We start from the raw sequence: 18,637 nt of genomic DNA, 5'->3' as shown, positions 1-18,637 counted from the left end.
TTATAACTTAAGGCATGTGTTCAAGATAAAAAGGAAATCATAATAGACTCAAGATTTTTTTTTTAAATGGTGATAAACTTGTTTATTCTAATAACTTCATTTTAGCATTAAAACTTTAGGATGCTCCAACCTAATTCTATCAATCCATAACATTACAAAGAAATCTCCATAATATCAAATCTTCTGATCCTCTCACTATCTTACAATGTCTTACAAACTTTCAACACGAGCATGTCTCTTCTTTTTGTATCGACGGAGATAGGGTTGTAATTGTTGATAGGAAATAGGGTTGTAGTTGTTGATAATTTGTACTTCATAGTTTCTGATATTCTTTCTGAAAATATCAGAAACCTGCCCTTTTACCTGCCTAAGTGGACCACTTCAGGGGCCGATTTTGAGTTTGTGTTTCCACACAAACTGTCTTTGTAACCTTGTTTATTTTGTGAGTAGTTTTATAGGACAAATTGTAAACTTATTACTTGCTTTATGGTTTCATCCTCACTACATAAAGGAAATTAAACAAATGGGTTTATTTGGAAGCCCCCCCCCCCCCAGAGGAGAGAAGAAGTATTTCAAACACACTTTGAAGATTTGAGACAAATTCTTTTTTTGTTGTCAAATTTCAAAGATGTACATTTGTTCTCATTTTAAGTTTGAATAAAAAATATTCATAAAAATCTCACTGTTATCTATATCTTCTAAATTAACAAAATTGTCTTAAATGGTGAGGTCTAACCAAGCATTTTTGTAATAATGCAATTGTTGTACACTTCTAATACTTTGCTCCATTAAATATGTCTAGCTTCAAGGTAATAAGTAGTTTAGAATTAATACTTTCAGCCATTCTTACAATATAATGAAAGGCAGAAAAGGTCTAGCTATGAAATATAAATCCAAAGCACAACTCTTTCATAGATGTACATAATCAACTAGTTATGAGATGAGATGGCTGTTTTAAAGTGCCATTTGCCACCATGGGTTAATGAATGTGAAAGCCCTTCTGAAGATTTTCATCAATATGTTTTTTCCCGTCAATGCCCTAACAACCATTTAAAAAAGAAATTAGCAAATAGAGAGTTGATTGGAAAAGGACATCCAAGATCTTCTATAAAAATCCTGGATTCTACCAAGATATTTAGCAACAAAATCTACATTGTGTAGTCTAAAAAACTGTTAAACCTTTTGGCTGGGATTCAACAAAGTGTGTAAACTATAGGAATGTAAATGAACTTACCATAGGACAAAACTATATTACAAGTGCGAGCTGGGCATTTTACTTGTTGGTGCTAAATATATAGAAACAAATGTTTATTTTGTTAATAGGATTAGAAATCAACATAGCTAAAGAGCACTAAGGAACACACACAATGTAAAACAACATAAATAATGTAAATTCAGTCAAATATTGCGGCAAAGTGACTAAGTGGTAAAGAGCTTGGCTTCCAAAACGAGTGGTCTTGGGTTCAAATGTCAGTGATTTTGAATTTAATTTTGAATTTAGGATTTTGAATTTTGGGATTTTTAGGGCACTCCCAAGTACACACAAAATTGATGGGTACCTGATATTAGATGAGAAAAGTCAAGGTTAATGGTCAATGTGCTGGAAACATGAGACCTCCTTAACCATAGAAACATGATATCACATCATCTGTCCTATAGATTGTAAGGTCTGAAAGGGTACTTTATCTTTAATTCAGTCAATAATTCAGTCAAATCAGTGTGTCTAACATAACTATGTCCCTGAAATAATTTTCTAATCAATGTATATATATAAGAGAGAGAGAGAGAGAGAGAGAGAGAGATAAGTGGACAGACAGATATGTAGTTATGTATATATGTAGATATATACATGTACATATATATGTGTGTGTTGTATGTTTAGACTATTGTCTTGCATAGTACTAACCTTAGTAGTGCCTGAAAGAATCTGCTTCACCTGAATCTCTAAACAAGTGCCACAAACAAAATGTCCATTCTCACATTTGGAAAAGTTTGTGTGAAGAATTGTACACTGAGAACATAGCACCTCTTTCTTTACAGCCAATAGCTCATTTTTTAAAGGCAACATCCCTTTCTTTATAGGTGACCTCCCTTTCTTCCCAGGTGACCTCCCATTCTCTGTAGGTGACCTCCCTTTCTTCCCAGGTGACCTCCCATTCTCTGCAGGTGACATCATTTTGTTTTTCATGCAGTTGGAAACTAAATGTAATGTTTTGTTCTCTTCTTTGTCTTCCTGTTCTTGTACTTCCAAGAAATCTTCTTTCTGTTTGAAGACATCTTTCTGTTTCCCCCTCTGGACATCCTGCTGGGCCATGTCTTGTGTTCTCAGATGACTGGACAGAGATGGTGCCACTTTAATCAGCTTTAGTCTGACTCGTTCTGAAGTACTTGGAGCAACCACTCTCCACTTGGCCAGCTTCTCGTCTTCTGGCCATTTAATATTCAAAGCATTCTCAATTTGCATATATTTTGATTTGTGTTGCGAAGCATTAAGTTTTTTTCTCACAATATACTGATGCTTAATTTTCTTGGCCAGATGAATGACAAGTGGTCTGTTTGACAAAAAAATACTTTTGTGAACATTTCTAGTTTTGAACGAACTATCCAAAGTTTTATATGGCATAAGGGGCCTATGATGAATTTTTCTATAATCCCACACTTTATTTAGAGAAGAGAGATTGGAATAACTCAATCGGCTAGAGTATTTATGGGAATGTTTTCTCACAGCGCATTGACTTCCTTTGGTTTGTAGACATTTCTTCAGACTCCTAGTGCACTCAGAATCTTGATGGACTGAGTCTTTGCTAGTTCCAGGCAAGAAAGACAGTGGGCTAAGACTTTGTAATGATTGTATTCTATGTTGACAACAGAACTGGATTTGTGTGTCACCACACTCCAGAGATGTTTGTTTTTTAATGGAACAATAGCAGTTAGCATTTGTATCTAATTGATGGCCATTTTTATTCACAGTTGTTACATCTAAAGTAGAAACACCATCATGCTTATTGTTTTGAACAATGTTCCATTTCCGTGAAGTTCTCTCAGTATCCATCTTAACAATCTTCATTTTAGGCAGAGATCTGAAAGAGTTACTTCCCAGTGGCAGGACAGTGCACAGCTCTTCAGTTTGGACTAATTGTGGACTTTGGTCAGCATCAACACAAACATCTTGATCAGCACAGACTTTGAGAGCATCATCATTGGAAGGAGAAGAAAGGATTTGTTGAGTTACTGGAACAACTAAAGAAGATTTATTGCCACAAGAAGAGTTGAATTGATCTTTAGACTTCACCTGAGAGTAGAAATAAAAGACTGTGGTGAATGCATAAACAAGTTGAAATACACATTTTAAAATGTCAACAATAAACAGGTGCTTTAATACAACTATAAACAGGTGGCAGACACATTGTGCTTTAACTAATACAACTATAAACAGGTGGCAGACACATTGTGCTTTAACTAATACAACTATAAACAGGTGGCAGACACATTGTGCTTTAACTAATACAACTATAAACATGTGGCAGACACATTGTACTTTAACTAATACAACTATAAACAGGTGCAGACACATTGTACTTTAACTAATACAACTATAAACAGGTGGCAGACACATTGTACTTTAACTAATACAACTATAAACAGGTGGCAGACACATTGTACTTAAACTAATACAACTATAAACATGTGGCAGACACATTGTATTTTGACTAATACACAACTATAAACAAGTGCAGACACATTGTATTGTAACTAAAACAACAATAAACAGGTGGCAGACACATTGTACTTTAACTAATACAACTATAAACAGGTGGCAGACACATTGTACTTTAACTAATACAGTTGGTCCAGTCTTAGTTGCAGATGAACTGATTTGATGTTTTGATCCATTTCTAAGCAAATAAATCTGCTTTGATTTACTGCTTTAAAAACTGGTGTTTTCACCATCAATACTTTAAATTCATTACAGGCCCTTTAGTGGTATATAACAGGCACTTATTGTGAGTATAACTTCTAGGATACATTACATGGATTTAATGTTAAAACAAGTCTATATTTTTAGAAAGAAAACTGTTAATGCTATGGTGATTATAATGGTGATTAAATATCACATACTCAAAACGTAGCAGCAACTATAAATCTCAGCGAGCACAAATGTTTGGTGGTTTCTATTGTTTAGGATGAGGCTCATTATGGCAATGAATCCAAATTTTACAAAATAATTCAACAATGCAGGATATAAAAATGTTTTTGTAACCAGAATTTGTGGTGGGCTTATTTTTGTCCAAACATTGATTGAAGTTCCTCGTTTCTGGATATTTCAAGCTGCTCCTGTATTAGTATAAATGTATTTGTGATTGGGATCTGAGTTTATCCATGGATTATGGAAGTGAAGAACGTCTTCAAATCATTGTTATGGAGTTTGTTGTATTTCTAAGGTGATGATGAGAAGTAGTTAGTTTGTTGTATTTCTAAGGTGATGCTGAGAAGTAGTTAGTTTGTTGTATTTCTAAGGTGATGCTGAGAAGTAGTTAGTTTGTTGTATTTCTAAGGTGATGATGAGAAGTAGTTAGTTTGTTGTATTTCTAAGGTGATGCTGAGAAGTAGTTAGTTTGTTGTATTTCTAAGGTGATGCTGAGAAGTAGTTAGTTTGTTGTATTTCTAAGGTGATGCTGAGAAGTAGTTAGTTTGTTGTATTTCTAAGGTGATGCTGAGAAGTAGTTAGTTTGTTGTATTTCTAAGGTGATGCTGAGAAGTAGTTAGTTTGTTGTATTTCTAAGGTGATGCTGAGAAGTAGTTAGTTTGTTGTATTTCTAAGGTGATGCTGAGAAGTAGTTAGTTTGTTGTATTTCTAAGGTGATGCTGAGAAGTAGTTAGTTTGTTGTATTTCTAAGGTGATGCTGAGAAGTAGTTAGTTTGTTGTATTTCTAAGGTGATGCTGAGAAGTAGTTAGTTTGTTGTATTTCTAAGGTGATGCTGAGAAGTAGTTAGCCACTGCTGAGTGGCTATGATGCAAGATAAGTGGCATTGTACTTTCCAGTTTATATTTAAGTCTACATTGATTTCATCTCAAGTTGAAGTGTAGTCAAAGTTCTAGTCAGCTTTGTTCACAAAAATTGATTCAAGTAATTTCAAGTTTTATAAGTTAAGATATAATACACCTACATGGGTAGCAGTTTAGTACTACAAGTCAAAGATCATCAAAAACAATCATAGAATAGTTTGTAAAATATATATTAAAGAATAGAGAGTAGATTATTATTCAAATTATCAGATCAGACTTTTAGTGAAGAAGTTTAATGGTATCCAATTTTGATTTTTCAACTAGTTTTTTCTTTTTTTAAAGCATGAGAAATGCTTAGTTATCCACTACATTTAGGACATAGATGGCTAGAATGTTCACTATGTAGTCCTACATTCAGGACATAGACAGCTAGAATGTTCACTATGTAGTCCTACATTCAGGACATAGACAGCTAGAATGTTCACTATGTAGTCCTACATTCAGGACATAGACAGCTAGAATGTTCACTATGTAGTCCTACATTCAGGACATAGACAGCTAGAATGTTCACTATGTAGTCCTACATTCAGGACATAGACAGCTAGAATGTTCACTATGTAGTCCTACATTCAGGACATAGACAGCTAGAATGTTCACTATGTAGTCCTACATTCAGGACATAGACAGCTAGAATGTTCACTATGTAGTCCTACATTCAGGACATAGACAGCTAAAATGTTCACTATGTAGTCCTACATTCAGGACATAGACAGCTAGAATGTTCACTATGTAGTCCTACATTCAGGACATAGACAGCTAGAATGTTCACTATGTAGTCTTACATTCAGGACATAGACAGCTAGAATGTTCACTATGTAGTCCTACATTCAGGACATAGACAGCTAGAATGTTCACTATGTAGTCCTACATTCAGGACATAGACAGCTAAAATGTTTACTATGTAGTCCTACATTCAGGACATAGACAGCTAGAATGTTCACTATGTAGTCTTACATTCAGGACATAGACAGCTAGAATGTTCACTATGTAGTCCTACATTCAGGACATAGACAGCTAAAATGTTCACTATGTAGTCCTACATTCAGGACATAGACAGCTAGAATGTTCACTATGTAGTCCTACATTCAGGACATAGACAGCTAGAATGTTCACTATGTAGTCTTACATTCAGGACATAGACAGCTAGAATGTTCACTATGTAGTCCTACATTCAGGACATAGACAGCTAGAATGTTCACCATGTAGTCCTACATTCAGGACATAGACAGCTAGAATGTTCACTATGTAGTCCTACATTCAGGACATAGACAGCTAGAATGTTCACTATGTAGTCCTATGTTCAGGACATAGACAGCTAAAATGTTCACTATGTAGTCCTACATTCAGGACATAGACAGCTAGAATGTTCACTATGTAGTCCTACATTCAGGACATAGACAGCTAGAATGTTCACTATGTAGTCCTACATTCAGGACATAGACAGCTAGAATGTTCACTATGTAGTCTTACATTCAGGACATAGCTCCTTAAGTCTCAGAAGACAATCGATGTGCCCAGTTTAGTTTAGAATCTGGAGTGACTGATTAAGCCAATTCTGAAGCGGCAAAGTTTTCCACAGTTTGTGCATGTATATGCATCTGTCCTAAGGCTAGCTGACAGGGCAGCTTTCTTTTTTTTTTCTCTTGACAAATCCAGGATGTTCATTATGTAGTGCTACATTTAGGACATAGCCAGCTACAAATGTTTTTAGATGACAAAAACATTGTATAATGATCTAATGAGATCTGCGACTGGGTGGCTACTTTTAATTTGACATTGAGCTGAAATCTATTGAATGAAGGCCTCAACACACAGCATGGTAACCCACTCAAAGATCACAAAGAGATCAAAGTGCATAGAAAATCCTGTTGGAGCATGGAAGACCCAAATAGGAAAGCGTAACAATATTTATAATGAAAGTTGCTCACTACAACCTCATTGTGAATAGAGGATTTAATTGATGATTTGAATATCTGCTGATGTAAGATAGGACAAGATTATTTTATTGCTCTGACAAATGGAATTTAAGTTTTGATTACCATTGTCCAACTCAGTATTACTATTATATTGAATTTACTAGAGGGTTAACTATATTGACCAAAGTTAGGGCTTTATCGAGAAAATCAATAACTAAATGAAAGTAAAAACATTTTTTTTTCATATTCCATATTTTCAAGTTTGAGTTTTTTGGCACATCGGCACACTTTTTGATTATCTTATTAAATGCCAATGATATTATCAATAAGAAAGCTTAACATATAAATATGTTAAACATCAGCTCAAGCTAAGTGTCACCACCTCAAAGTTGGTGCCATAGAGTAGAAACCCTAATTCTATATTGTAAATGTTAATTCAATATTGTGAATCTTATTCACAACTCATATTGCCCTAGGGTGAACACTTTTGACCTTAGGTGAACCAGAGAGTTAAAGGCAGTCAGTCAACATAGAGATCTTGTAGCAAGCACTTGATAGAGTCACTTAATATATAAGCAGTAGAGTTAGAAGTTTAAAGTAGTTGGTTATAAAATAGTTACTAAGTTGTTATATTGGTGACATTTCTGTTGGATTAATACTGACCATTCCTGGGTCGAATTGTATATCGTATTCACCATGTGATGTTATATTAAACTTATTTGTGTCTGCTACATCCAGCGTCATTTCATTATTCTGTGATTTATAACATGAACCTAATGTCACCACCACGCCTACATTGATAAACCGACAATAGTAGCACAGCATAACTACAGCCACATTTATAATATCAAAAATACAGCGGTGACACTAAGTAACTGTATACTAACACAACATTCATTTGCATTCTTTTTTTTTTCCCCTAGTTTCAGCACTTATTGTGTATTTTGAGTGATATAAGTTACTTTTTAGTAACATCAAGATCATGTCACTGTATCCAAAAACCTTATATGTAAATAACTTAGGACAAAATAAAAACCCTCACAGTTTGACAGTTAAATATTAAACAGAAAGCTAGTGTTTAAAGATGTTCAAAACCTGAAGTTAAATTTATTCTGTGCTCAAGAGATGGCGAGCAGCATGAGCGTCTGCTAAACAAAGAAATATGAATTTTTGTCAGATTTGTTTATAAATCAGTCAGCTTATTGTTCAGTCTTAACTGTTTCAGTGTGGCATTACTCTCAGGTATATAATAAAATAAAAAAGTTAATTTAGTTTTAGTAACTCTCCCCCTCTTGCACACTGTCACGCAAAGTCCAGGTTTTCTATCAAAACAATACGCATGGAAAGAGTTAAAGCAATTGTTACCTAGCTATACTCAATATTAATAAAGCATTTTTCAGCTCCCCCCCCCCAAAGTAATACCTGATAAGACTTTTAATTTCAATTATTTACAATGCATATACACAAACACACACCCACAAAGCTATTCTTTCTTCTCTAGTCTACCATCACCAACATTGCTATCAGTCTGCAACAGCTTAAAACTAAATATTTCCAAAGTAGGTTTTACCTTAGAAACTTTTCTTCTTGGTTCCTCTTTTGATATAAATATGACATCATCATCTTTGTCAGTAACATGAGCTATTTTCTCTTCTTTCACTAAGACAATATCATCATCAGACTCTTCTGAAAAAAAAAATATTGTTTTATTACTCTACATAAACTTTTTCTAACATATGCATATCATATAAAGAGAAAGTACTAGACAGCTGAGCTTTTTAGTTTTACTTTATTGGGTAAGTCAAAAGGGATGGTTAAAATTTATATAAGTTTAATTAGGATAAAACAAAATTGTTTTTTATTTAATGGTATGCACATTAGACTGTTTTCTCAATGTTTCTGAATTCAAGCCTGGCTTATCCTTAATCTCTAAAACCCAACAGAAAGGTTTTGCTTGGATGCAATAATATTTTTTCCGAAAAAAAAGTATGAAACTATTTCAACAATATCTTATTTCACATTAATAATTCTTTTTAAAAACAAAAACATTTCTTAGCATTTGGTTTACTCATTTCATATCATTAGTGATTTTTTATTACAATTGAGCACTACTTTAAGGTGCATAGATTTAGTATTTGTCTAGTCTGTATTAAGGTTAATTTTTAAAGAATAGTATATACTAGTCGACCGGCGGCGTAGCATACGCCGCTATTTTGCAGGGCCGGCCTTAGGCGCCTGCAACCTATGTGACCGCATTGGGCCCCGAACTTTTATAGGAACCGCACTTTCATAGGGCCCGCTCTAATTCAAGGTGTAGAAATTATTAAATTAAACCATTTCATAACTTAAAAGAGATTTCCCGCGCCCTCCTGTCCATTTACCAGGAGCACTTTCATAGGAACCGCACTTTCATAGGACCCGCGCTAATTCAAGGTGCATAAATTAATTAATTAAACCATTTTATAACTAAAAACAGATATCCCGCGCCCTCATGGCCATTTACCAGGAGCTCCTGAAACCCTCCCGAAATCGCCAAATATACGAAAAAGTTCTTAAAATATACGGAAATATATACACAAAAATTGTCATTTTGGGTGTCATTCAATATGGAAAACGCCAATCTTATGCGCGACATTATGTATCAGCTGTAATTGTGTAATCTGGTGAAAGAAGCTTCTCGTGCCTCAAACTAATGGAGAATTACTTGAGGTCAACAATTCTCAAAGATAGATTGAAACATTTGGTAATTATTGCTATTGAGCGTGATTTATGTAGGAAACATAATTATTATGATATACTGTATGACTTCGCTACACGCAAGGCTCATTGTTATCCATGGAGAAATACCCTAGCAAGAATGAAACTGCGAAAGCGTTCAATGAAAAGCAAGGAACCAAACGAAGGTACAAAGAAGATTACATCGGATATGGTTTCATATCTTCGGGACTTGAAGATTCTTAATTGCCTTTCTGTATGATCTGCAATGCAACTCTGTCGAATGAGGCGCTTGTTCCAAGCAAATTGAAGAGACACTTGGAAACAAAACATCCAGCTGTAAAAGCGCAACCGTAGGAATACTTGGAAAACATCAGGAATCAACAAAATAAACAAGCTAAGAAACTTACGAACTGCCAGAAAAGGGATTGAATGCAAGTTATAAGGTTGCTCAGTTATTAGCAAAACGCAAGAAAGCACACACAGAGGCTGAATCAGTCATGGCTCCAGCTTTAGCAATAGTTGTTGAAACTATCCTTAGACCCGATGCCGCCGAAAAAGTTAAAAAAAGTTCCTTTATCAAATGATAATATCTCGTACAGAATTGAAGACTTATCGTCAGATTTACAAGATCAAATCTGCGAACACTTCAACGTGAGTGACGATGAAGTGTCTCTGCTGTGGTCTCTTCAAGTTGATGAATCCGCTAACGTTAGCGGCAAAGCCCAGCTGCTAGCATTTATTTGGTTCATAAAGGATGAAAAATGTGTCAACAAATTCTTATTTTGAAAAGACTACGACCAAAGGCGAAGATATTTTCAAAGTGGTGAACGAAAACATGTTGCTATTCAAACTACAGTGGAAAAAACTGTGTCAGTGTTTGCACCGATGGCTGTCCTTCCATGCAGGGAAATAGAAAAGGATTCGTCACTCTTGTGCGTCAAGAAAATCCAAATGTATTAGTTGTTCACTGCATGATCCACAGAGAAGCTCTTGCCTTCAAATCTTTGCCAAAATATTTGATGTCTGCTCTGGATCAATTGATTGAAGTTGTAAACTTCATCAAATCTCGACCGCTTGCAAACCAACTTTTCTCAGAGCTTTGTGAAGCAATGGATTCAGACTACAAATGTCTCCTGTATGACACCAACGTTCGTTGGCTCTCCAGGGAGAAAGTGTTAAAGCGTGTCGTCCAACTCAAGGCTGAGCTGATTTCATTCTTGGAGGCTGAAAAAAAATACTTTGGATTTTCGATTCATGACGAGATCTGGTAGGTTAAGGTCTTCATTGAATTTAAGTCTTCAAGGACCATCAAAACAATCATCACTGCATCCTCAAAACTGAAGTCATTTGGTGAAAAATGACCTTTGTGGCAAAGTAAGATCTCGAAAGGAGTCTTCAACTGCTTTCCTACTTACAATGAATGTGCTTCAAATAAAGAAATCACCCCCGAAATTCAGGAATCATTTCCAACAGTTGGAAGTAATGACTATGGATGGGTCAGCTATCCATTTGGAAACAATGAAGCTACAAATCTGACAAATGAAGAAGCAGAGAAGCTCATTGATTTAAAAAATGATGCAGTTCTTAAGTCAAATTTTGAAGAGAAAAGCCTGGATGTGTTTTGGATTTCAATCAACAAGTTATATCCTGCAATCAGTTTAAAAGCAATCAAAATAATTCTTCCATTTGCATCTTCATGGTTTTGTGAGTTTGGATTTTCAGCACTGACTGAAATCAAGTCTAAGAAAAGAGAGAGACTTCTTACAATAGATGAAGCCTCGATTAGATCGCATTTTCTCTCAAAAACAGGCTCACCCTTCACATTAAAAGTAATACTTAAAAACAGGTCAAATCTTTTTTTTTTATTATGAAAAAACTGTTGCTCTTCATGGTGTGCCACAAATTTTTTTTAGTTTTTTACTGTGTCGCCAGACAAAAAAGTTTGAGAAACACTGATCTACAGCGAGGGATTCCAGCTCAAGTCTAAATGTGGCAAACTCTTGAAAATGTCCATAAATGAAATTGGATAGTCAACAAGGAGTATGACCCTAGACACTCACAGTTTACTATGATTCTGGGATCCAAAGCATTCATTGCAGTGGAATCAGAATCCTAGAGAAGGGATGAGACAAAGAAATGTAAACCCAGTTCAAAAGATCCTTCACACCATTCCCAGGGAAGTTATCAGAATTCTATCAGCTAGTGTGGAAGTCTCTTCTCAAAATGTGGCAGTCACATAATAGAATCATGAAGAAATTTCCCATGATGCACTACCTTTGGCTGCTTAAGCCAAAGAGCAAAAGTGCTGAACGTCAAAACACTGTGTACTATGGTGTGACCCAACCAAGTCATTATCTCAACCATCAGGGACTCTTCAGAGTGGTCAAATATTTTATGGGGATGGCTTAGCCATTTCAAAGGTTGATTTGTGAATTTTGATATTTTAAAAATAGAAATGTTATATTACATTAACTAATAGCTTATTCATCAAATGTATGTGTGCGTCTAGTTATGTGTTCAGGAAATGATGTAACAGTAGGTAAATGTATGTGTATGTCTAGTTATGTGTTCAGGAAATGATGTAACAGTAAGTAAATGTATGTGTGCGTCTAGTTATGTGTTCAGGAAATGATGTAACAGTAGGTAAATGTATGTGTATGTCTAGTTATGTGTTCAGGAAATGATGTAACAGTAAGTAAATGTATGTGTATGTCTAGTTATGTGTTCAGGAAACGATGTAACAATAAGTAAATGTATGTGTTCAGGAAATGATGTAACAGTACGTAAATGCAAAGATCACTAAACTCTAAAAGAGCCAAATTTGATCAATTACAGCCCAAATATTTACTGTGACAAACATAAAAAACATATATGAGCTTATTACTAAGATATTTGGAAAGTATGCAGAAGAAATCCTAGGTGACTTCAGACTACCAATGTGGTTTCAGGCCTAATAAATCCACAACTGATCATCCTACAAAATCTATACATATAATTCTCTTCTTCACTCAACAGTTTGGACGAGCAAGAAGTAAAGGAAAGATGATGACTCTCTTATTTCTGTGGATAGTAACCCCACGAAAAAACAAGGGGGTGGGGGGAGAACAAGTGGGTATTCACACGTCGCTATGGATGGCTGCACGCTGGACTGTCAAGCCCTGCCCGCTTCCATCCCCCTTCGTCCTATTGGAGGTTTGGACTAAGAAGTAAACTATCTTCAACTCTGAAGGAACATCCGAAACATGTCAAACATTTTACAAACACTAAATAGCAGCGCCGGACTTAACCATTGTGACCAAGAAGTCATGGAAAAAGAACAAGTAATCTACTATGTATATTCACCCATCACTAAAAGCAGCGCTGACTCAAGCATTGTGGGGCCCTATGCGAAACGGATTTCGCGGGGCAAAGTTTGGGTAGGAAGCGGACAATAGGTGAAATTTAAGAGTTTGTATTAGAAAATAAATTAATCTATGCATTTTATTCATTCTTTATTATGTACAGATTGCCTGTAGCAAAGTCATACAGTATATCATGATAATTCTGTTTCCTACATAGATCATGCTAAATAGCAAGAATTACCAAATGTTTCAATCTATCTTTGAGAATTGTTGACCTCAAGTAATTCTTCATTAGTTTGAGTCGAGAGAAGCTTCTTTCACCAGATTACACAATTACGCCTAATGCATAACGCCATTTTTATTTATCTCGCGTAGGATTGGCATTTTCCATATTAAATGACACCCCAAAATGATAATTTTTGTCAATATAGTTCCGTATATTTTAAGGACTTTGTCTTATATTTTGTAATTTCGGGAGATTTCCAGGAGCTCCTGGTAAATCGACAGGAGGGCGCAGGAAATCTGTTTTAAGTTATAATATGATTTAATTTAATAATTTATACACCTTGAATTAGCGCGGGTCCCATGAAAGTGCGGGGCCCAATGCAGCCACATCTGTTGCAGTGGCTTAAGGCCTGCCCTGCAAAATAGTGGCGTATGCTACGCCGCCGGTCAACTAGTAGTACATAATAGTATACTGATACACCAACTCTAAGTAGACTATAAAATGGCTTATGACAGCATAAAAGGAAATATCTCTATCAGATACTACAGGATTTTGCAATACTGACAAGAATTATACATAGAATATAAAATTTAACAGCTCAAAAAGTATAGTCATAATACAAGGAGACATAAACACAAGGGGAACAATAACTAACTACTTCAGAAGTTAAAACAGGGCCGTGGCCAACAGAAACAATATACTACCAACCTCTACAATATCTTACATATATGCAGATCACATTGGCTTATTGGGTAAATATGCATCTAGCATAACTAGAGCTTGCACACAACTGGAAAAAGCATCTCAACCAGCAGGACTTGAAATAAATGACAGCAAACCCAAGTATGTTAAATAATGACAAGAGAAGATCAGGCAGAAGAACAAATTACTAACCACAAGTTTGAAAATGTAAAAACATTTGTGTAAACATATTTAGGAAGGATCCTAGGTATCACCTACAAATAACACACCACAGATGAGAACATCTGAAACAGGATCACAATAGCAATGATGAAATGATGACCTGCTGACCATTGTCAAAAAATTTTAAATAAAACTGTATGGCCAGATAATGTGGTCCTCAAGTTTCACAAAGACCTATCTGCAGGAAAAAGAAGTAAAGGCAGAAGATGGAGAAAGTGAAGGGAAGACAACCAAAAGAATGGACAGGCATGTCATTGAAAGAGATTCTAGTCAAGGCAAAAGAGGAATGGAGAGAGACCATAAACAGATCATGTGTGATGCCCCAAAGTTCAACAGATAGGTGAAGGTGAATATGCATGACTAGATAAGCACATGGATACACATCGAAGGTAACTATTTCCTTTTTCGAAAATTTGTAATTTGTAAAATTAGATCTCACATCCAATGAGGTTAACTCTATATTATATGACTCTACGTAGTGGAGCGCTAAGCTGTGCAATTACATTTTTTACAACACAACTGTTACTGTGTAAGCTTGAACAGAAAAACTTAATGTAAATTTATCTTATCTTATAAAATACAGACATTACTTCTAAAAAGAAGATGATTACATCCTATGTGTTTTCCTAGGTCAATCTAGTCATGCATGTTATTTAAATCAATGACATAAATTGGTATTCCAATGGAAGAATGAACAAACAAATAAAAATCCCTCTCTACCCAGAAGAAATGATGAAAATAATAGAGTGTAGAATAAATAAGAATTTGACCAGCTCTCCCAATTACAAGAAAAAGGAGGCCTATAATAAGCTATCTCGACATGACCAACGCATAATTTTTCTAGTCAGAATCAGACAAAACATGAATGAGACAACATATGTTCCGGAAGCTTAAAGTCAGGACAAGCGAACCTGCCCTTGTGGAGCATCACCAGAGAATGCTTTTTATCGAGGCCTGAACAAGACTCTGGCCCCAAATACAACCCCTTATAGAACAAAAACTGCCAGATCTGGAAACCACTGTGCCGTTAATCTCAGATAAAGAGTTACTCATCTGAACCCTCCGACTTGTAAAATGAGAACGAAGAAGAAGAAATTGGTTTTCTTGGCTAACTCAGGCAATCCAATTCATGCTCTAATAGCACTGAGGAAGATGGAGCATTTATATCGAAGGACGCCTTTGAAGAATGTTATGCAAGTAGAAGCACACTATGTATCACTAAGGTCACAGTACGTCAGCATGGATGTGGATAGACAGCTGCCAACTTATTGACTTGAAAACCATGGGCTTTTGATGTAAAGTTCTTTGTGTCATTCAAACATTATCACCAGACTCTGTAAGTGCGGTTTTAAAAGTAAAGAGACACCATAGTGTATAGATACAGTTATTGATGTTAGAGCCATTTTTATATTTATGATCATGATGATCACTGTTTGCCTTGACTTGTATTTCTAAGGAAATAATGAAGTAATTGATGTAATGGACTAGAAGTAAACTTTTTAAAAATTAGCAACTTTCTGAACCTTTAGTTGTCATAAATTCTAAATTGACTTAATCTCATGCATTTTGTTTATCCTTGGAAGTCATTTATATTCATGCTGCTACAGGATATAATATAATTATATAATATTTAGATTACTAAAAGAACTAAGCAATGAGCTAGCACCAGTGTTCAAAATACTTTTTCAGGCATCTCTTAACTAGGGTAGAGTACCAAGGGACTGGAAAGAAGAAAAAACTGACCAGTATAACTTACCAGAATCACATGTAAAATCCTAGAACACTTATATATGTAGCAACATCATAAACCACTTAGACAAATATAATGTCCTGACTCCATACCAACATGGCTTTAAGAAATATAGATCATGTGAAACACAACTAATAGGACTAATTGATGATTTTTCAAAATGTTTAGATAATAGTGAGCAAATAGATGCTATCTTACAAGATTTGTTGACAAAGTTCACCACCATAGTTTGCTTAAAAAATAAAATATTTTGGCATTTATGGTCCATTACATCAGTGGATTAAAGATTTTCTGATAGAGAGAGAACAAACTGTCAGATTATGTGCAGACGATTGCATAATGCATAGAACAATAAAAACAACACAAGATACAGAAATTTTACAAAGAGAATTAGATGAATTACAGAAATGGGAATCAAATTGGAGCATGTCTTTCCATCCAGAAAAATGTCAGCTATTAAGAGTAACAAAAAAACTAAAACAAATTAATTCCACTTATCTTATTCATGGTACACAAGTAGCACAAACTAAAAACGCAAAAAAAAAGGTGTTATAATAAATGAAAAACTGTCATGGAATCCCAATATTGATGAAACGAAAAAAAAAAAAAAAAAAAAAAAAAAAAGCTTTAGGGTTTATTAAAAGAAATTTCTATAAATCAAATAAGAACATAAAACTAAAATGTTATTTAACTTTGGTTAAGCCAATAATAGAATATGCATCCTCTGTTTGGGACCCCTCAACTCAAGAAAATGTTAAGAAACTAGAACAGACAAAAAATATGCATCCTCTGTTTGGGACCCCTCTACTCAAGAAAATGTTAAGAAACTAGAACAGACAAAAAAAAAGAGCAGTGAGATTCATAACAAACAAATATTCACATAAACACTGAACCACAATCTTCAAATACCACATTTAATAAAATACTCAAAGACACAAATATAAAGGCACATTCCTCGTTCCATATGCTAGGACAAATTTGTACAAATGCTTTTTCTTCCCAGGCGCTATTAGAGCATGGAATGGGTTGCCTGAGCTAGCCAGGAAAACCAGTGACTTGGCAGAATTTAGGTCATTGGTTAATATGCATGACTAAATGCATGACACGTTGGACATAATCATCTTCTTTTTTGAAGTAACATCTGTATCATATAAGATAAGATAATATCTAGATCTACTTTGTTCTAGACCTTAATAGTGACTAGAGTCACTAGACAGACATAGAGCCATAATCTTAGAAACGTATGTCATTAACTTCCTTCCATGACCAGTCCATTTACTATTTATTAAATTTATTTAGTTTTAAATCTAGAGTTGGGGTCTAATGTTAAATTATGTTTACATCTAGAAATTTAGCCTCCTGATCTATAGATTACATTTGACTTGATTTGGAATTGGAAAGTAATGAATGACTGACTCTGACTGACACTGTAATTGTAACACTAACACAGTGAGTGACTGCACATGTATTATTACTATTATGCTACATAATATTATTAATATATGTAAATGTAGTCAAGATACAGAATTAGAATACAGTCAGTCAATATTGCTCAATAAAAGTATTTCAATACAATAAAAATATAGATCTAGAATCTACATTAATCTAGAATCTCTACTAGATTTAGATCGAGAATAATCTAGAATGATAATCTAGATCTGACTATAGTGTAAGTGTATGATTATCATTCATTTATTATCTTAAAAAAAAATGATTGGATATAGTCACTAAAGGAAGAGTCATAGAGAAAGAGTCCTCATCATTGACTTAGTCACTTGTCTTAACTTTTAATTTTATTACTGAAAAACATGCTACAGCCACTGGATATTTTTAATTTTACCATCAGATTCAATAATAATCGGAGTTGGAGTGTTCCCATCGGACCCATCTGGCATTGTAGAAAGATTTGACAACATAGGTAATATAGTTGAAAATAAATCCATCTTCGAGGCTCGACTGTCACGGATCTGATCTAGACTTGACTACTTAGTGTACTACTCTAATGTCTAGATCTATATATATATAGATGGTCTTCTACGTCTTTTTATATTTTTTTTTTAGAAAAACATTCATTTATTTGAGCTGCTTCCTGGTTGTAGACCAGACCTGGATCTACTTTCGGTTTTATTTTTATATAGGTCTAGGCTTGCGAGTATCAAAGATTTGACTGTCATGACCTACATCATATCTAGATCAAGATCTAAATCTAGAGAATTTGTTAGATCTAGTTGCATTTTCATTTCAAATTTTTATTTTTCAAAATTGAAGCCCATTATGATTATAACAATATTGATTATAGATCTTGATCTAGAATATTCGAGATCTAATAATATAAATGCATGGGCATTATAGTCAGGAAAAACAAAAGGGGGGGGGGGGGGGGGTTCAACACCCGAAATGAAATCCTCCTCGTGGGGATGGATTTGGAGGGGGGGGGGTAACTTTTTTTTTTTTTTTTTTTTACTTTCATTTTGTTTATTCTGAGATTTTAATGTTAAACAATCACTTGCCCGGCGCAGCCAATTTAAGCTTAAATCCCCCCCCCCTTTTTTTATAGGAGGTTTTGAGGTTTAAAAAAAGCCTCTTCAGAAAAACAAAAAATAAAGTAAACAATTCACCAAATACCATGAGCGCAGCCAAGGGGAGCTGAGGTTTTATTTTTAAACCCCTATCCAGTGATTTTTGAGGTTTAAA

General features: G+C 34.7%; 1 protein-coding gene across 2 annotated transcripts in view; it reads right to left on the bottom strand.

Annotated features, from left to right (window-relative positions):
- LOC106060478 (uncharacterized) overlaps window positions 1-18,046 on the bottom strand; it is a 28,040-nt gene extending 9,994 nt beyond the window's left edge. The window contains exons 1-4 of one of the 2 annotated variants that reach the window (XM_056043290.1): window positions 17,784-18,046; window positions 8,555-8,667; window positions 1,907-3,292; window positions 1,235-1,286 (exon numbers count right to left, since the gene is read on the bottom strand). In XM_056043290.1, coding sequence (XP_055899265.1) covers window positions 1,235-1,286; window positions 1,907-3,292; window positions 8,555-8,667; window positions 17,784-17,886 — 1,654 coding nt within the window. In that variant the 5' untranslated portion in view covers window positions 17,887-18,046. Of the gene's footprint in view, window positions 1-1,234; window positions 1,287-1,906; window positions 3,293-8,554; window positions 8,671-17,783 lie in introns of both variants that reach the window. The other variant, XM_056043288.1, reaches the window with a different exon arrangement.
- Between the last annotated feature and the right edge of the window lie 591 nt (window positions 18,047-18,637).

The sequence above is a fragment of the Biomphalaria glabrata genome, chromosome 10 (assembly GCF_947242115.1).
Source record: "Biomphalaria glabrata chromosome 10, xgBioGlab47.1, whole genome shotgun sequence".
NCBI classification, from domain to species: Eukaryota; Metazoa; Mollusca; class Gastropoda; family Planorbidae; genus Biomphalaria; species Biomphalaria glabrata.
This window is presented reverse-complemented; position numbering and strand designations above follow the sequence as displayed.